Source organism: Entelurus aequoreus, linkage group LG13 (genome assembly GCF_033978785.1).
Source record: "Entelurus aequoreus isolate RoL-2023_Sb linkage group LG13, RoL_Eaeq_v1.1, whole genome shotgun sequence".
NCBI lineage: Eukaryota > Metazoa > Chordata > Actinopteri > Syngnathiformes > Syngnathidae > Entelurus > Entelurus aequoreus.
In genome coordinates, this window is record NC_084743.1 from 42343985 (window position 1) to 42365579 (window position 21595).

Here is a 21595-nt window from a genome sequence, read left to right on the forward strand (position 1 = left end):
CGCAGCACCGCTTTAACATGCAACTTTTGCTTGGTATACTTGCTCTCCCCGGTATTTAGCTTGCCTAACAGAATTGCTATTGTGACATCCAGTGGACACATTTAGTACAGCAGTTTCTTTAATTTAAAATTGTAGCGCGATTTTACACTTAGCAAACTCATCTCGCGGGCCGGATTGAACCTATTCGCGAGCCTGATCCAGCCTGCGTTCCGCATGTTTGACATCCCTGTTCTAGACCATAAATCATGCATCTCACCTGGACAGAAGAAGTCTGAGTAGGTATTCCGACAAGCTGTTACTATTTGACAGCCATTTAGGACTCGAAACTGGCGAGGACGACACGAAAAGACGCTTGGTCCCTCCCCCACCCCTTTTCTTTATGAGACATTCTTCATCTAAATGGGAATATATGTACATTACAGCAGTCAGCATCCTATTGACAGCAGGCGTTGCACAGCAAGTGATGTTTTATTATGTTTGTTGTCTGTCATGAAGTCTGCAGTGAGTAATAATCAGTGATGAAGAAAAAAACAAAAACATTGTGATGCGTTTTTTAAATCAATGCGGCGCGTATGCTTAAAATTATCAAAATACGTAAATATTAAATGTTACTATAAATGTGTTGGTTACTACATTACACATATACTTACATCATGTATATAAAACCTCAATGGAGGTGCTTTTATGTTTTTTAATGGTTTTATATGCACGGCTCCCATAGGCTCAATTGTAAGCGGATTTTTGATCGTATTTATTTAATATTTAGAATGCAAAAAAACCAAAACAACATCCATCGTCATGTCTCTCTTAATGATTGTGAACGATAGGCAAAATAAATAAAAATAAAGGTGCAGTTTCTCTTTACAAAACTTCTTTATGACTTTAGCTCCAGAATTCTTCCGTTTGTTTGATATTGTTGTTACTGCCCCAAGTGGTGGAAACGTGTATTACAACTGTGTACCGCTTCGCCCATACGTACCACAGCTGAGAAACAAATATTTTTCACGGCACAACAATGGGCCGTAGCTCTATAGTTAAGAAAAACTGTTCTAGTTGCAAACTAAATGCTTTGTTTCTTCCTACCCCCTTACGGGTATGTTTAACTGGGTCAAGTGTAAATTTGTGATTAGTTTGGATTGTATTCATAATGTTGACTTCTATTGTTTTTTTGTAAATGTTTTAACATATAAGAAGTAATACGCAAACTCCACACAGTCCCGATCCCCCTGGGTTTTTCTGCAGGACTTAACAGCTTGGACACCCATGTTTTATAGTACTAAACTCCACTTATATGTTTGTTCAAATTTATAACATAAACCCCTAGTGTTGATTTTTAATAAACATACATTTTTGGACACCCACTTCTCAGAGTAACTTTTTGAAAAAAGTACAATGAATCAATCTTTTGACATAAGTGCGTTTATTTGACAATTTATACAGACGAATCAATTTCGGAGACAGTAGCATCTGCTGCATTAATTACATTTACAAAAAAAGAGAGAAAATAAATTAAAAGGAAGCAATATTGGTCATAAACTGCTATGGTCCTTCATTGAAGGGATATAGGGCTAATGCTCCCTCTCTTTTTCCTCTTGTGACATACTGTAAATGAACAGGAATGAAGACCCAACATACACATATACGTCTGGAAAAAGCGTGTTAAGATATGATTGGTAATTCAAATGAAACATGAAAATAATGTTAATTTACGCAACATGTGATAGGTATATCACATACATCAAACATACTGAATATGGTTTGTAAGGCTGCTACCTACTGCTGCAACATAACAGAAAATAAACTACTAACATGTCTTCGAATTTTAACAATTCTTGATAAAAGCTATAAAATAAATTTTACAGATCTTGTGATGTTTGGAGTCATTGAAAGGCTTACAAAGAAACCGTGCTTATTTTCTGGATTCAAAAGAAAAAAAAATCACATTAACCGCCATCAACAAATCCATGTGTGTAGAAATGAGAAGCAGTGAAACAGGAACACATGAGAAAGATTAAAACAACAACCACCTACATTGAAGCAGCCTATAGCTTGACAGTATGTAAGACGAGGTACAGTATATTTACACTATGCTGTGCATTAGTAGGTTTAATCTCTTAAACCCAGGGTCATTATGCTCGAGAAAAAAAAAGACATATCCAAAATAAATAAAGTTTTCTCTGCATGTACAAGGTCTACATGGATGATCTTGGTATCATCTTTCTGTAAATGTGAAATTGTAGATATCTTAGCTACAGGGTAAATGTAAATTCTACGTGTTCAGTGAGTTTTAGTGATAGAGGAATTATACTTATAATGTTGGAACGGCTAAGGCCAAGTTTGTCGCATTAAGTTGAAGTTAAAGTTAAAGTTCCAATGATTGTCACACACAATCATTGGATTGTGTGTGAAAATCCAATGATTGTCACACACAATCAATCATTGGATTGTGTGTGACAATCCAATCCAATGATTGTCACATCATTGGATTGTCACAATCCAATGATTGTGATTGTGTGGTGATATTTGTCCTCTGCATTTGACCCATTCCCATGTTCACCCCCTGGGAGGTGAGGGGAGCAGTGAGCAGCAGCGGTGGCCACGCTTGGGAATCATTTGGTGAGTGCCAAGCAGGGAGGCAATGGGTCCCATTTTTATAGTCTTTGGAAAGACTTGGCCGGGGTTTGAACTCACGACCTTCCAGTCTCAGGGCGGACACTCTAACCACAAGGCCACTGACTGTTTCAGGAAATTACTCATCAATTATGCACCTTTCGCTAGTTTTTGACATTTGCATCATTTAAGGACTTGTGCTTTGAGTTTTCTTCTGTTTTCCTAAAATCAGTTAAGTTCTACATGTTACGAGTGTTTGTTCGTGATAATAATAATAACCATAGCAACAGGGACGAGCCAGTGGCCCCAGCATTTTAAAAGGTCCTGTGATTTTAAAAGGTTATTGCCATTTTCCTGTTGGGTGTTGTTATTTTTTATTGATACAGTAGAACCCACTTATGTCGACTCACATCAACCTAAGTGGTTGTCCAGAATACAAAGACAATAAGGATTTTATTAAAGTGCAACTCTTTTTTTCAGCCCCTCCAAAAAATTAAATCAATCGCCGTATCTTGTTAGTTGCTGTAGCAGAATCCAAGTTAATAGTACCACGCTTTAATTATCAAGCTTACTTTTTCAATGAACAGGAAGTCACTGTGAGCACATTTTAAGGCTTTGAAACAAGACAGTAGTTATGTCACTGTTGTCATTTTACTTGACCCAATGATAATGAGGAAGTTAATAATGTGGGTATAAAAACTTAAAATCCCCCCTTTGGTTGTTAAATTTAATGTCAACAAAAACGGTTTACCATATATGTCGACGCCGACCTACGCGGGCACTTTTTAGCAATACAGTGGAACATCGATTTACAAACACCTCTAATTGCGACCTTTTCGGTTTACAAACCTTTACATCGTGCCAAGTATGCCTCTGTGTATAAACTATGTTTCGGCGTACGAACGCTTCATTCATTCATTCATTTTGCATACCTCTTGAAGGCTGCCATTTCGATTACTTTACTTTTTGTACACGCTGACATGGCCATTTTGAAGAGGCTGGGCCTCTTACGTCACATCTTGTTTACATCCTGTTTACATCCTGTACACACGGGCGCAGCCATTTCAAAGAGCTTCGGCAGCGAGCGGCACTTCTTACGTGTTTATTTCTTCAATGGTCCTACCTTGCGCCGGTCAGAGCTGTGTAAGCCTGTCTTAGAAATCACTTTGTGTGATCAGAAATGCTTTAAATGTGTCTAAACTCTCACAGTCTTGATGTATAGCTTGGGGTTTCTGGACAACTGCTTTGAGATAGCGTTTTAGATAGTTAGCCACCTTCAGTTCGAAGATTTTATCAGTGAAGGAGGCTTTGTTCAGCAAAAAAGTCTTAAATTGTGACGTCACGAGACCGAAAAATATGCCACAGCGGACCTTTATTACAGCAAATAAGAAGGCACTACTAGGACACAAGCCGATGAAGGATCGCCTCACACTTGTGCTAGCGCTGACTACGTGGAGCCACTGTTTGTTTATCACTCCGAAACTTCCAGAGTGTTCAACAATGCCACAAATATTCGCAGACACGAGGTAAAATTATTTTCCTTTTTTCTTGTTTTTATTTGCAGCAACATGGTGGTTAACGTTTTGGAGCGCACCGAGACTTTTGTGTGTGTGCGTTTTGACAAATAAGCTTGCTGTAATGTTGTTGTGTTTGGATAAAAAAAAAGATTGTAGATCCATTACCCCCTTGTTATGTTAGTTTGATACATGTGATACAGCTATTATAGTGGCTTCAAAGTGTGCAGTTTTTGTTTTTTTTTTACTAAAAAAGGGACTTTTGTCGAGGCTAGAACCAATTATTCATGTTTGATTCTTCTGGGGAACTCTGCTTCACTACATGTGTACAAACTTTTGGGTTGACCAACCATGTTCATGAACGAATTAAATTCGTAAGTTGAGGTTCCACTGTATCAATAACATGGTGGATTTAATGAGTTGTTCGACAAAGATGGATTGTTGTCATAAGCGACAGACTTAGGCGGGTTCCACTGTATATATTTAGTAAATTAAACCAACCCAAACAGTCAAATGATTGAGTTGTTCATTAGAGTGGAGGAAATAAAACACAGCACCTTCCATAAATGGCAACTCTTTACATTCCCGAGGTAGTTTTCCATTGTTTACTTCCAACAGTGGTTGTCAGCAGCCAAAAGTATCGCACGTTCTTCAGAGGCACTCGGGGTTGAAGCATTCACCGGAAACAGGCGCAGGTTTTTTAGTATGATCACACTTCTCTGGTTCAACAGTCTTCCCAGTGTAGTCTATGCAGACGATGCTGCGATGCCGGTGCCCCTGACCACAAGTTCGTGAGCAGGCGGACCAAGGTCCCATCTGCCAGATGGGGCAAAGCAGATCCCCACAAGCCCTGATGTCCAACGGCTTCAAGTCTTTATCACAAAGGCTAGAGAGAAAGCCTGTGCTGTCTCTGCACTCCACATTCCTCCTGGACCACCCAGAACCGCAACTCTTGGAGCACTCGGACCACTCCCCAAGCACCCAGTCAGAAACGCTGAATTGATGAATCATATGCAAAGATGGCAAAGAGCCCTTTTTCTCTTTAGACTTGTTAAAAGTTACATCTCTGGGGACGAAAAATGAATATTTCACTTTGGGAGCACTTGTATCCCCCGCTGTGGCCAGAAGTTGAATGATGATAGCCTCTTTTAGCTGCATGAAGCTCTGGATCCTCTCCAACATTGTTGAGGAGCCGCTGTACTTCAACACAGCACCAAGCACAGGGATGTCCTGTTCCACTGTCGATACAGAGAAGTTTCCATTAAGGATGTAGCTGCCAGTCTCTCTCATTATAGCCAGATAGTTCCCGTCATGTTTGATTCCTCTGTGGCTCCGCTGTTTGATGTCAATATTGGTTGCTCCAGCAGGAATAGTGACAATGTCGCTGTATCCATAGCTGAAAGAAAATCGAAACATTACTCAAATAGTTCATTTATTTTGCAATGCAGTCTGCTGAAAATAGGCCCTTTTCCTAGAACCTCTAGCTCCGGGAACTATGGTTTCCGGTAGAAGTGTGTGGTTTGTGTTTCCACCACATTTCACAGTTCAGAGTAGTTTATACATATCAGGCTGATGACGCATGGAGGAGTCGTTTACTATATTTCTACACTGATACCATGTAAATAAACGGACTATATTAGCTCACAGTTTTATTACTAAAAAGTTAGTAAATGAAATACAAAGCAATAATCTACAAAACGATATGATTTAAAAAATAAAGTGTACCGAATTGTTCATAAAAAGTCAGGCTTTTGTCCGCAATGTCTAACAGTAAAAAAAGTTGTCCTCTCTGTAAATCATAAATTCATGAGATTCCTTATGGTCCATTTCAGCTGTAAATAACATCCATCCATCCATCCATCCATTTTCTACTGCTTGTCCCTTTTGAGGTCACGGGGGGTGCTGGAGCCTATCTCAGCTGCACATGGGCGGAAGGCGCGGTACACCCTGGTCAAGTCGCTACCTCATTGCAGGGCCATCACAGAAAACATTCACAGTCACATGCACACACTAGGCCCAATATAGTATTGCCAATCAAGCTATCCCCAGGTGCATGTCTTTGGAGGTGGGAGGAAGCTGAAGTACCCGGAAGGAACATGCAAACTCCACACAGAAAGATCCCGAGCCCAGGATTGAACCCAGGACTTTCATATTGTGAGGCACACATACTAACCCCTGTTCCACCGTGCTGCCGCTGTAAATAACAAAATATAAATAATAAATACCGGTGTTTACCTAACGCTGACAACACGAAGACATTGGCTTTAGCGTTAGCTTGTTAGCATTAGCATTATGTTCCCTCGGGTTGAGGCTAATAACTACACAAATGGGGTGTCACTGACTACTTTCACAGCATGTAATAAAGTAAATAGTTTACAATGAATGCCATTTACCTTCATTCCACTCGTGTACTGCCTCCTTGTTTCCACATTCATCCAAAAAAGTCAAGAGTAGTACGCAACTGAGGTCATTGCTTTGAGTCCGGCTTTATACTTCCTTTGTAAATACGTTTAAAAGAGTCTGTCAACCTCTCGTAGCTTTGCGTATCGAAATGAAGTTTGTAAAAATAATAAACAACATTAAACTGCATAGATAGAGTTTAAAGACAACGACTGAGTAAAAACACTGCAAGATAAATCCGCTGATCAGCGTTCTTCAGCACACAGATGTCCCACAAAAAATTCCTGCAAGTCAAAAGCTCCTTTCGTTCTTCTTTCTCTCCGTTGTCAAGTTTGTTGTAATAGAAATACACAAGAAATAAGAAATAAACAAGTCGTCCTCGCATAACTTTACTAAAATGTTTTAGGAACGGCCTCAACGAGCTTCAAAAAGTCCCACCTAGCTAGGAGGAACTCCGAAAAGGTTCCTGAAGAACTAAATCCTACTTGGGTAGTTTTTGGTGGAAACACAGGGGGAACTTTGTCCTTAAAAAGTTCCTGCGGTGGAAAAGGACCTGATGATGGAGCGCACCACTCTACATAGCAACTGACGCTGTGGTCAAAGTTGAAATGGTCACAAAACACATTTTAAAATATATAACACTTTACTGCCAATTGGGGCCATAGGAATACACTTCCTACTGTGGTGCTGTTGGATAAATAGTCCATTGTAACTTACATTGCCTTGTTGTAGGACCCAGTGATCTTTCTACAAGTAAGGCCATTTCCTCCACATATTCCACACTTGTCCACTCTCTTATTGGATCCGATGACTTGGTCACAGCCTGCCTTCACACACTGCCCTTGGACGCACACCGATGTGGTGTCAGGACCACAGGGTGTTCCATCAATTACCTACAGAGATATATCAATCCTATTATTATACCTCACGTGAGAAGGACTTCACATTTTTAGTATAAACACATATAACAGGGTTCAGATGTTTTCGCACTTAGAGCCACATTCAGAAATATTAAAAGACATGGAGAGAACACTTTGATACATTTTCTACATAAAAGATGCCAAAGGTGTCAATATGTGCTAAATTATCTGAATGACACATCCACATATTGCCTTTGCATGACAGTTGACAAAGCTAATTGATAATTATACAGAGGAATTAGGGATCCTCCGATCGATCGGACACAAATCAATATTAGGCGATTTCCTTAAAAAAAATATTTGATTGGCAAAAAAATAGATTCACATTCAAATCCCAATTCTGATTTATTCCAATTCTCAATGGATTTTTAATGTTCAAGAATCTATAAAAAATTGTTTTGTTTTGTTTTGCTTTTAAAGAATTCATGTTTAGAAAGACATTTTTGAAGTTACTCGCTGTGCGTATACGTTATATGTCGGCAGTCAAGAGGAGCTTTTGTAACCTATTCTGAAAATATTATATTATAAATCTTACACCAAATGAAATACTGCGAGAATCGGTCTTAATTGAGAATTGTGTTGAATCGAGAATTGATTCTAAATGGAGATGTCACCCTAAGAATCGGAATTAAATTGTAAGATGTTGTCAGATTCCCATCCCTACTGGCCAATGTTGGTAATGCCTTTCAATATAGATAATTGTTTAAATTTTTCTATCATTAGCAGCTAACTGTGCATGTCCATAGTCATACACAGTGTGGAGTCACACCCCTAAATCAATAACTATCACCTCCATTGCGGCATGTAAACAACATTTCTTACAAGTATTATTATCACCGGAGGACTGAAGGACGAGGCTAAATAGGTTACACGCCAAAGCCGACAAGAAAGCATGCTAATGGCTAAACAAGCGGCTAAGATAGCTTAAAAGAACATAAGAAATAAATGCTTGGTAAACTTGTAATGTAGTGGTAGTAGATGCACCACATTACAGCAGAAAACTATCAGCTATTAAGAGATCATTAAAATTAATACCAATGGCAGTTTCATTATCTGATCGATATGATAATAAAGTGATTCGATCAATATTTTTATTTTCACAACATTTGTTTTTTTTCCCTTTTTCTCAATGTTTAGAAACGCAAGTCCTTGGACACAGGAGGACTTTAAAGGCCGAAAAAAAGGAATCAAATGTGCAGTAGATCATTGTTTTTGCTTTTGTTTAGTTATTGTGTACTATTGACTTTATTTTGTGTGAAAAATTGTATGTAATAAAAATAATATTAAACAATATTTTAAATATTAAATTACACTGTCATTGTTAGAATATATGTTTGTAAGTTATCCCAAAAAACTTTGTGTTACATTGAATTCTGTCAGGTGAGAAGACAAAAGCTGTCTTTGAAACCTACCAAGAAGAATGCTCGTAAAACTCCACTGTGTAAGGGGGAGAGCCACATGAAGGGTTTTCTGTTTTCTCTCATGTATGGTAATCAACAGAAATATATTGATCTAACCCAAGGACTTCAAAGTGGACAGATGGCAGGATCTGCCCAATTTCCAGACGAACTCTTTTTGAACTATTTTATGGACCTCTTTTTGAAGTATTTTCCGAACTCTTTTTGAACTATTTTATGGAACTCTTTTTCAACTGACCTTTTCTGTGAATTGTTTACGACCTTTTCTGTAAACTTTTTGCGACCTTTGTCCTTTGGAAACAGCCGTGGCCATGTGGTATTTTGGAGGGTCCAAAATAAAAGAAGGAGGCATACAATCTTTTGGCAGAGCGTGCTGAGATACTGTACAAGGGTACAGTGTGTCCAGGCGTGTCTCCTCAATTGAGTCTAAATTGTAATTCTGTCTCTGTTTAATTCTTTGCCTCTTGTCTTGTTTAATAGATGTCATCAGTGTTTGAACCTGACAGTCATCCTATGGTTTTTTTCTTTCGGATTATAATTGTGAACTTACAGTTAATACATGTGATCCGTATGGGTTGCTCTCACTCATGGATGATAGGTGTCGGAATTGACATAACCACATGATGTTCCTTAAAGGTGCTGTTTGCAACTTCCTCACAGTAACATTTTTCAAAGCAAAAGATACAACAAGAACACCACCGGCCAGCTTATATTATTACTATTAGTGATTTCAGAGAACACATTTGTTTCACAATTGTCTATATTTTTCACAATGAAAAAGTTTATGTAATATATTTTTTTATCAGCCCGAATAAAATGATTAGTGTTTACGGTGGTCACTGAACACTACGCGCAGGGAGCGTGTGCATATATAGAAAAGCAGTCCAAGAGAAGCAACAGACAATATGCAGTCATTTTGTTGTTATGATAGAATATATATTCAATGACAGCTAATGCTCACTATCCAAATTGCTAATATTAGCTAACAACACCTAAAGCTAATGCGCGTGCATGTGTTACATACGTAAGTAATAACGTCTGAGAAGCCGTGACAGTGCGGATATACAGTACTTGGTAAAATACATTGGAAAATTGCCGCCCTGTAAGCATCTGTGTAAATGTTGCAAACAGTCTCTTTAATGTAACATGTTAATCTATCCTTCCATCCATTTTCAACGGCTTGTCCCTTTCGGGATGGCGGGGGGTGCCTATCTCAGCTGCATTCGGGCGGAAGGCGGGGTGCACCCTAGACAAATCGCCACCTCATTGCAGGGCCAAAACATGTTCATCTGTCTGATAAAAATATATCATAACTACAACCACGTCTACATAAGTGGTTATTGACGTAACCAAAACTAGCCATTGCTTGCACAATTACGTGTGACTTTGGCCAGAGAAATACGGAGAATGGGCAATAAAGGATTTTTGAACCAACAACACTTTATTGACATTGTTTTCCTTCATCTGTGCAAATATAAATGGCTGCATTCTATTAGTTGTGGAAATGCAGATAAAGGAATGGCTGAGAAGTCTACCTCACAAAAAGAAAGGATCCTTGGTCCTGAGCTTTGAAATGGTAAATGGTAAATGGGTTATACTTGTATAGCGCTTTTCTACCTTCAAGGTACTCAAAGCACTTTGACACTATTTCCACAGTCACCCATTCACACACACATTGACACACTGATGGCGGGAGCTGCCATGCAAGGCGCTAACCACGACCCATCAGAAGCAAGGGGGAAGTGTCTTGCTCAAGGACACAACAGATCTGACTAGTTTGGTAGAAGCTGGGGATCGAACCAGGAACCCTCAGGTTGCTGGCACGGCCAATTTCCCAATAGCGCCACGCCGTCCCCTTGAAGGCAATTGGCAGTGACTTTCCTGTTGCCTCTCCCACCTATCTTCGTTTGTTTTAAATAATTTTGACATAACCACAAATCTGCTTTTGCAAGTGATAATGATTAAATTATTACTACGACACATAAACATAACACAATTTTATAGAAATTACCTAATAGGATCTCAAATTAGGTCTTATGAATGTTAATGGTTTTGTTTAGGGATGGGTACCGTTCACATTTGAACCGTTATGGTACCAATTCCTATTACCTGGGAATCAATATCGGTACTCAAGGGTGCCAATTTTTTATTACATTTGTGTGTGTGTTAACAAATATGAATTGTTTTTGATAATAAAATACATTTTTCATTGCAACATTTAAACATTTCTGAGTCTCAATTACAGTTACAAGTCCAAGACCTAAGATGGCAGTAGTGTATAGTTTATGGTGCTTCGGCTAGTCAGTTCAGTCTTTACTGTCTTTGGTTGCGCCCTAAAATTGTTAATACTGTAAATTGCATCTTATTTGTAGTTTTCATTAACAAATTTGGGGGTGTTAAAATTGCAATGTAAAATCGCTAATGCTAGCATGTCCATAGCAAAGCCAATTTATATTGGCATCAAGATAGCACATTTTTGGAAAAGTGGAGCCTTATTTCACTTACATTGGAGCGTTTTGTGAGTTATAATGTCTTTGTTGACATATAAAACTGCAACATTACATATAGGTAGTTTGGCTGAGTCCGATCTCAGTGCTGCTGGCGAGATCGCCAATAGCTGAGTCGCCAACCGGTTAGCGTAACATAGCATTGTTGGATTTTACGGGAATTGGTGTCCGTTAGGACACCTGGGATTAGATCGGTGCCAAAAAAGTACCGATTTCGGTACCCATCCCTAGTTATTGTAATTTCAAACATGCATGCAATTACAATGTGGTCCATCACATACACTGTATTTGCAGTTTCACATTTCAACATGTCCGAAAAGGACTTTGAACAAGCAGAGCCAACTTAAGAGTCAACTTAAGTGGGCATTTTTTAGTAATAAGATGAGGGCTTAGAATTGTTGTCAACACAAATGACATAGAATTTAACAAGTTGCCCTTGATAATGAATACATGTTAATTTTAGAATAAGTAAAGGACCCATGAAAAAACAAGTTGCAGGCAGAATATGGCCCCTAGGACACCCACGCTTTATTGCTTTGCAACTGAGTTGCATAAAATGCAATGTTTGTTATTGGATTATTCCAAAAGGTTCAGCTCAGTCCTCCTCATCTGCGTAAATTATATAAATACTTAATTCAAAAGTAAAACACTATTTCATGACTCAAATTCTAATCCTTATTTTTGCTTCTAATGCATTTAGATAGGCTGTGATGCTGAGTGCATATGTACCTTGGGTTCGAACACCTTAAATTCACTACTGCCCTTGGCCCGGCAGAATAGTTTGCATCTGTCCCTGGGAGACACTCCAGCGTACTTTGGTATCCAATGTTTCATGTTCCCGTTGTAGTCCAGGTAGTTTGGGCTGTTGTACTTCTCACACTGCTCCTCTCGAAAACTCTTTTCTATTAGAAGAAATAAGAATACAATTTTTTGAGTGTGATACACAGGATGTATTGCTTTGTATTCACTTCACTAAACCCAATCCAATTTGGTCAGTACATCCATCCATCCATCCATTTTCTACCGCTTATCCCTTTCTGGGTCGCGGGGGGTACTGGAGCCTATCATGTGTATGCTAAACCAGTGCTTCTTAACCATAGGGCCTGGCCCACTGTCGGGCCGCGAGAGCTTCCTAGAGGGCCGCCAAAAAATATCAGTTTCTCAGCTGTGGTCTGTATGGGCCGCAGCAGTACTCAGTTGTAATACACTTTTCCACTACTTGTGGCAGTAATGACAATCTCAAACAAACAGAATAAGTCTGGAGCTAAAGTCATAGAGCAGTTTCTTAAGCGAAAAAAATCATGACTAAAGTGGTGAAGTTGTATTTTCATTTGCACTTTAATTTGTTTTTATTTTTAGAATGTATTTATTTTAGAACTGCGTAATTGCATGTAGATGTCCCCCATTTTAAAGTACATTTGATTAGTACTTATTTTTGTAATCAGCCTGACCTAAGCCTTGATGAAAATATGCTTTTATATCATTTGACAAGGTTTATCCTGTTAAACTGTAAGTAGGTTAGATATAATTATTGACTATGATAAAAATTAGGAGTAAGATTAATAATTCAGTGTTAATATTTGAGAGGGCCACAGGCCCTTTTGCACTGGAAAAGTTGGGCCCCGAGGTTAAAAAGGTTAAGAACCCCTATCTAAACAAAATACCCACATCTTAGCTTTGTGCTATTAGGGACAAAGCAAATTAGTGTAATATTTAATAATGTATCTAATGAATAATAATTTTTATTTTCAGAATGAACTGCGGGCAGAAAATGGCACGTTGGACACCACTGCTCTAAATCAACCGCCTCATCTCTTTACCACCTATAGTTATGTCGCCATTTTACCAATTACAGTGCTTCTGGAAAGTATTTACAGCACTTCACTTTTCCCACAATTATTTATATTACAGCCTTGTTCCAAAATGAAATACATTTTTGTTCTCAAGATTGTATAGGCAATACCCATGACAATGTGAAACGTTTTTTTTTTTATTTGGCAAATTTATTAAAAATAAAAAAATCATAATCAAAAATTAGTTTTTCCAGTTTCTGCTCCATACTTTGGCAGCAATTACAGCCTCAAGTATTTTTGAATACAATGCCACAAGCTTGGCACACCTATCTTTGGGCAGTTTGCTCAAGCTCCATCAGGTTGGATGAGAAGCGTTGGTTTTCATCCAGGATGTGTCTGTGTATTATTGCAGTCATCTTAGTCTATTTAGGGAGGTGACCAAGGTGGTGGTGATGGCCACCTTCCAGAACGACAACCATCTCTGCAGCAAACCACCAATGAGGTTTATGGTATAGTGGCCAGACTGAAGCCAATTTTTAGAAAAAACATTTGCCAAAATGCACCTGACAGATTGTCAGACAATGAGAAACAGAATTATCTGGTGTGATGAGCCAAAGATTGAACTCTTCCCTACAATGAAGCATGGTGGTGGCAGCATCATGCTGTGGGGATGTTTTACAGCGGCAGGAACTGGAAGGCCAGTCAGAATAGAGGGAAAAATTAATGAAGTAATATACAGAGACATTGTGGACGAAAACCAACGCTTCTCATCCAATCAAATGGAGCTTGAGAGGTGCTGTAAAGAAGAATGGGCAAAGAGGAATGGGCGAAACTGCCCAAATATAGGTGTGCCAAGCTTGCGGCCTCATATTCAAAAAGACTAGAGGCTGTAATTGCTGCCAAAGGTACAATAACAAAGTATTGAGCAAAAGCTGTGAATACTTTTGTACAGGTGATTTTCTTTTATAAATTTGCACCATTTAAAAAAAAATAATCATTTTTTTACATTGCCATAATGGGGTATTGTCTAAAGAATTTTGAGGACAAATATTGATTTATTCCATTTTGGAATAAGGCTGTAACATAATAAAATGTGGAATAAGTGAAGCACTTTGAATACTTTCCGGATGCACTGTAGGTTGTTTTTGCAACATCAAAAAACTAAAATGGCATGTGCATCCAACATTTGTCTTGAGAACTGTTTTAGGCTGAAAAGCCTTTATCACAATTGGGCTAAGCAATGACAACTTGATTGAGGCAAGATGGCACAGGAAAAATATAACTTGAAAATATAAAATTTAGTTTTTTTTTTTAATATCAATAAGAAATTACAATACAGTTGTCCCCTGCTTCAAATATCACGGCTTCACTATATCAAAATTCAAAACCAAACAAAACACAATTTTTTTAATGTGTTTTTGGACTTAATTAAGTGTTAAATTAAGTTTTATGGGTTATATGTATTACAGTGCAGTATTTGTCTTATTTTCTATTACTCTGTCACAGAGTTTTTTTCACCAAGTAACACTTCAGAAAACACTTGGCTATCCAAGCACAACCATAATGACCAATATTAAAATACAGTAGCGTAGTAGGCCTATGTATTCATAAAAAAAGACAGAGGTTTAATTGAACAGTTATGTTAAATAGTTTTAGCCACTGTAACATTACACACAGTTTGAACAGTAACACTGCGTTTGAATATAGGAAAATAAAACACTGTAATTTCATCAGGTGATTATTTGACGTACCACGAAATGGAGGCTGCATACAACCACAGTTTGAGAATCACTGCTTTATCATATTGTGGCAATCGAAAAAGCTATTCACCAAACGGGACTTCCGTTTCCGGATTAAGGGTGAACCATGCTAACAACAACGTGTGGTTGAATCGTGGCGCTATTTTCACAGCGACAATCTCAAATTAACCAAGTTTTGGCAGAACAACTCTTTGATGGAAGTCATCTTCAACTCCTGCCTCAATGACACAGCTTCACATTGCTGAACCTTGGAGAGCGATGTCGGAAGACAACAGCAAGATGTAGCATCAGACATTCGGCGCGGCACTTCAGGTTAACTGAGACTGCTATTAGCTACCATCAACAGCTGTCTTGGCTTCGAGATACACTTTATCTTTGACATCAAAAACACAGCTTTGGTGTGAGCTATGAGGAATGACAAAGCAGGACACATTGCTAAGAAGACAGATTACTAACAAGTAAGCTAATGATGGTAGCTGCTACTGTTGACAACGCTTTTGCAAAACTCCACACACCCTTGTTTCAGCACATGGGAGCCCAGTTCTATCTTATAGGAATTAACCAAGACATGACAAAGTATTTCTACGTCTTGGCCATGTTTTAGTGGCCGGGTGATGGCCATAGACGCTTGGAGGATCCTCCAAGCTACCGATGAGTACTGTGATCTACGGTAAAACATACTCAAGGCTGTAACAAGTATAAATGTGACTACATGGATGTTATTTCATGTTTGAAGGGCTCTAACAATGTTAAAAAACATATTTAGAAGGTCGGAAAAAACTTTTATGCTCCAAATATGAAAATATTCAATTTATTAATGACAATCCTACTTTGTGAAAATTTGGTTATCAAGGTAATGTACAGTACCTTTAAAAGGAGAACTGCACTTTTTTGGAATTTTGCCTATTATTCACAATCCTAATGAGAAACAATAACACATGTCTTTTTTTCATGCATTCTACCTCGTAAATACATCTAAATAAAAGTCAGCTTACAATAGAGCCAATGGGAGCCATGACGTCATTGCGTCTCTTGGGTTTATTCCGACCATAAAACCCAATAAATAAACATCCAAAAAGCGCCAACAATACTCCATTTGCATTTGGTTACCTGAATATTAACCAAGTTATTGCGATATTGTTACTATAAGCGCTAATGTTAAGGACCTACATTGTGATTGTTTAATTATGTTTGTTGGCTCCCGTGAAGTTTGTCATGATTAGTAGTGTTGTAGTTGAAGGAAAAAGTGAACATTGTGATGCATTTGTGATATTATTGCACCGCCCTATGCTTAAAATGAGTTAAATACGTAAATATTACATGTCAATATGAATGTGCCTGTTATTACATTACACGTATATAAAACTTTAATGGAAGTGTTTGACCGTTTTTTAAACACTTTATAGGCAAATAGAGCAACTGCCATAAGCTACATTGTAAGAGGTATTTTGCTCTAATTTATTTACTAGTTTGAGTGCATTAAAAAATTGAAAACATACAGTATGTGTTCTTGTCTTACATAAGGATAGTGAATAACGAGTAAAAAAAAAATGCAGTTCTTCTTTAACTGTGATAAGCGAGGGACGACTGTGTATGGTCAAGTTTGGGCCTTATTTATTTATATGGGTTTTGCGTGTCAATTGTCAAGTACCCTTAGAATTTAGATTTTTGACTGTTGACCAATGTGTGAAAGCCTCATTATCGAACATTACCAACCCTGGATCTGACATGGCACATTAAAAAAAACAGATCTGCCTAAAATCTTTTAATTCACACTTAACATCCTTATTTAGGACTACCAGAGCAATTGTCTCCATAACAATTTTCAAAAGCTCCTTATTTCATTAGTGCCAAATAAAAATGACACATTACCGGTATATATAAAAAAATAATTAAATGTGTTTCTCACCATTGTTGCCACAGGGCTCTGTATTGCAGGACTGGTACTGAACCCTTAGTCCCTCACAGTATTTGCCCCCATTCTGAGGCTCAGGGCTTGTGCACTCCCTGTTGGAAAACTCTACTCCACCTCCACATGTCCTGGAACATTGCTGCCACGGCCCCCATGTGCTCCAGCCACCATCCACAACCACCTGTGGTAAAGAAAAAAGTAGAAAAACAGGCAGCAGTTAGAGAGCTTGGTTGACACAGGAAGTCTTAACTGTGCAGACCAGACCGCAGTCTGGAGCTTCTGGGTCTGAGGCTGCTGTGGGTTGGCATGCCGTGACGTCAGGCTAATTTTGTGTTGAAGTTCGGCACGCGTCAACTGTCTGTCTGAACCCACATTTTTGCTACATGTGTCACTCACTACTTGTGGAGCCTGCCGTGCTTCTACTTTATGTGGCAATATGTTAAGTGTGTGGGCATTTTCCAGAGGTTTACTGACTTTGGGCCAACTCAATTCCCAGCTGCCACTTTGTCTGGGTGCAATAACAGATGTCTGATGATAACACACGCAGAAGCTATTCAGTCAACCTAACTACAGTTATAATGAAAAACAACTCATGGAAAATGAATTGTAAATATGTATAACACACACATCATTTTGGTTGAACGCTGCAACATCAGAGCCATAAGGCAGAGGTGTCCAAAGTGTAGCCATTTTTTGCTCACATCTACAAATTAATACCATAAATCATCATCACAAAAATATATTAGAGATTTCACTTATTTTACTTTGTCGCTTATATCACAAAGTTAAAATGTGGGTAGGTCATTCAGATAGCTTAGCATTTTTTGACTCACATTGGATTGCCAAATTGCCAAAAAAAAAGGCATTGACTGTTTCTTTAACAAAACTTAAGGATGTCCATACTGCACATATGGGAGCATGTCTTCCAAACCATTGTCAACTCTGAAGTGCCATCACAAATGCCATTTACAGTTATGTGAAAGAAATAATCAGTGGAGGGCCCCATTTTCCTGAATGACAGGGCGCTTCTTGAGAAATTTTACTGCAAAAGTATTCAAAGCCGCTTCCTGCTTTGTCACTGATAAGAATATAATGGAAAATGTTGTGGTGCAGTAAAATAGTGCTTGTCTTGCGAAACAATAGGCCATGGGTTCAAATCGCAGTTGAAATTGTTGTTGCAAGGTGGATACATTTACGTTTGAATTATATATTTTTTTAAATTTTGCGGTAATAATTATTGAACAGTTTATTTCTAATAAATGTGTTTTAGTGCAAAACAGGCATCAAATTAGATTCCAATTTAATTGAAAAAGTAGAAAAATAGTTTTACATAAATAAAAATGTGTGTAATGGGGAGGGAGCCTCTAAATCAAATAATGCCTGTAGGGCCACAATTTAGCCTGAGGTGGCCTTGCAAAGTAGAAATAAACCGGTTCAGGCCCAAATTCTAATCAGTTGTTTCTTATCCCATTTTGGACATTTCCTGAAAGTTTCATGAAAATCTATCGGTTCATCTATTATACAATCTAAATTACTCATGTGTTAGGGTAGGGTTTCTCAAACTTGTTTCACCAAGTAATACCCCAGAAAACACAACCACTATAAGGACCAACTTTAAAATACAGTAGTGTAGTAGGCCTAAGTATTCATTAAAACATAGCAGAGGTTTTATTTAACAAGTATATTCAGCATTTTTGACCATTGTAACATTGCACATAGTTTGAACAGTAACACTGTTTAAATATAGGAAAATAAAACACTGTACTTTAATCAAGTGATTCTTTGGCGTACCAGAGTTTAAAATTCACTGTCTTAGAGTATATAAAGTGTTTTGAGATATAGGAAGAGTGTATAAGTTTGTGTAAAAGTGCTGTGGAGGGTTTATAACAACTCTAAACACATATAATATTAATAATATCAAGATCATAAAATAAATAGCTTCCCTACTTTGCGGAAACACACCTACCACGGGGCGTTCTTGAACTTTGCGACAATCAAGGGAATACTGTGGATTTTGTTATTCTTACCAGTGGCTCGTGCACCCCATGAGTTAGACTGCAAACTCCATTCAGGCATGTCCTGTTGAGACTACACGGGGTTCCATCAGCCCAGGGCAGGCTGCCATTCTTTGTGGAGCACTGTGATGTTCCATCCTCCTGACACCAGAGCTGGCTGCATATATCATTGTCTGTTGTGTTGGGACAATGGAAGAATTCCTCTCCAAAAATCTGCTGGCACTGATGGTTTAGGCTGTATTTGGTGCCTGGCAGCTCCTTTGGTAATGGCAAACTACTCTCTGGAACATCCAGCAGACAGTCCCCTGTGGTTACAAGTCAAACACAGTACTGAGTCACCATTTTTTTGTATTTTAACAACAGACAATAAAATAAATATCAAACCAAATGTGTATCCAACTTATTGAACGTTCTTTTTAAATGGCATGTATGTAATTATAATCTGAATGTGACTTTATTCATTGCTGTCTAATTAGCTGTAATTGCATTCAACAAGCATTTTTTGTCAAGTCACATTCTCAGTTTGGAATAACATGTTTTGCCACCAAAGCAGTCTTTGGAGACATATCCTGATTGATAAAGAACAGAGTTTGCCGACACCAGCTGTTTCTTTTGGCTTTACAGAGAGCAAACAGGAATATGTTTGTAGTATGATTCAGAGAAAAAAGGTTTGGCAATGTGTCTTTCAACGATACAAATACAGCCAATAACGTGAGAAAAATATTAGAGGGTTCAGAAGATAAACTATTACTGTGGCTTGTAATTTATAGGTGTAACATGTTAAAGCAGGAAAGACACCCCTGAGGCGGAATATCGGTATACATTGTTCATCTCTGAATCAGACTTAATTACAGGGTATCTGAACTTGTCAGACGTCTACAATAATGAATAGTCTTATTTTGACACTGTTGATTTATACTTTGTTTTCATCCACCTTCATATCTCTTACCATGACCACTGTCAAAGAAGTCTGTAATGTAGCGAGCACTACAAGGAGACCAAGGCATGTTTTTGTTGAGGCTAAGGAACAAAGGAGCCATCAAGTAATGCCCTCCAAGATCCCCAAAAAGCCTCTTGCAGGTTTTGGAGTCATCGTGCGGCATGCTTAGCACATGACCTACAGTAGGCAAAAGGGGGGAAATATATGAAAAACTGCAAAAAAACTAAACATATAAATCCCCCATTCGTAACAAAACTAACCAAGCTCATGTGCAGCAGTGAAGGCAGCTTGCAGACCGTTGTCCTCTATAACGGAGCAGCTTCTCTTAGGATCACACATCGTCCCGACATCGGCAACACCCAGAGTGTCACAACTCTTTTGTCCACAGATGTCCTGCCAAGTAGAGAAAACACATCACAGTACTGAATTGGCAACAATCACACATTGTTTTTCTTATTTCAAAAATGCTTAGCAAAGATACACAGAAGACAAATACTCACATGTTGACACAGATCAACATGTCCGAAAAGGAGTAGGAAGAAGCAGATCATATTTTATCCTATATCCTCTCACCACGTCTCAGCAATTACTGATAATTTGTTCACTTGCTCTGTTTAAGTCGACTCTCCTCATATTGGCTGATTCACATAAACATAAGCGGTTGTTGATGTAACTAAAAACAGCCTTCATGCATATTTTCGTGTAACTTACACCAGAAAAATAAGATTGATGGGAGATGAATTTTGAACCTACGGCGGTTGTGACATTGTTTTCCTCTTCCTTTGGTTCTAACTGGAAGTTTCGATTGTGACCGCACTTAAGTTAGCTTATCCATGGGGAGCCTTACGGCTACTACATTTCAAAACATATCTTTATGTGAGAAAAAAAAGAAAAAGAAAAACACAAACAACATTTGCATTAATGAAGCCTTTTCTGAGTTATCAAATACCTTCATGTACCTCTCATAACATTGATCATCATGTGGTTATGATTTATATGAGCATGTTATTCAATGTCTCATCAAACTGCACCAAGATGAAATGGCTGTAAACTGTTTACAATAGTTGTTTTTACTGTCTAGTGTTTAGTTTTGGTTAGGTTATTATTGACAATTTTCAGAGTTTTCTTAGAATTTTTTCATTTCTTGAAACCACATAAGTTATCATTATCCCTGCCAAGCGTGAAGGTATTGTTGTATCCCAGTTTGTTTGTGGGATTGTGCAAAAATCAAAAACAGAACACAGGAAAAAATGTCATGGTTAAGTGAGCCAACGGAAAACTCTTTACCCCGCCTTCTGCACAGGGTCAGCTGGGATAGGCTTTATCTCCCTGGTGACCCTCATGATGACAAGCGGTATACTGTAGATCAGTGGTTCTCTATTTTCTTTTACCAAGTACCACCTCAGAAAACACTTGCTTCTCCAAGTACCACAATAATGACCATGATTAAAATACAGTACCGTAGTGGGCCTTAGTATTAATTAAAAACAAGACAAAGGTTTTAGTTTGATTTCCCAATCAAAACATGTGTTTAAGATCTTTAGATTAAGAACTGGTAGTCCAGTTACTTTTACAGTCTTAAAAATGGTAATTCTAATGCCTACTGTATACTCATGGAACTTAAATGGTCTTGAAAAATGTATCCAAATATGCAATCCCACCGTGCATCCATCCATCCATCCATTTTCTACCCCTTATTCCCTTCGGGGTGGCGGGGGGCGCTAGAGCCTATCTCAGCTACAATCGTGGATATTCATGACCAAATGTCTACTGCAGGTCTGAGCAACAGAACAGCCCCACAACATG

The 21595-nt window shown here is 38.3% G+C and overlaps 1 protein-coding gene across 1 annotated transcript in view; it reads right to left on the bottom strand.

Moving 5' to 3' along the window:
- Nucleotides 1-1409: 1409 nt before the first annotated feature.
- adamts8a (ADAM metallopeptidase with thrombospondin type 1 motif, 8a) overlaps nt 1410-21595 on the bottom strand; it is a 39171-nt gene continuing 18985 nt past the window's right edge. The window contains exons 3-9 of the mRNA XM_062067882.1: nt 20050-20182; nt 19799-19966; nt 18862-19154; nt 16832-17015; nt 12099-12271; nt 7242-7417; nt 1410-5520 (exon numbers count right to left, since the gene is read on the bottom strand). Coding sequence (XP_061923866.1) covers nt 4776-5520; nt 7242-7417; nt 12099-12271; nt 16832-17015; nt 18862-19154; nt 19799-19966; nt 20050-20182 — 1872 coding nt within the window. The 3' untranslated portion in view covers nt 1410-4775. The remainder of the gene's footprint in view (nt 5521-7241; nt 7418-12098; nt 12272-16831; nt 17016-18861; nt 19155-19798; nt 19967-20049; nt 20183-21595) is intronic.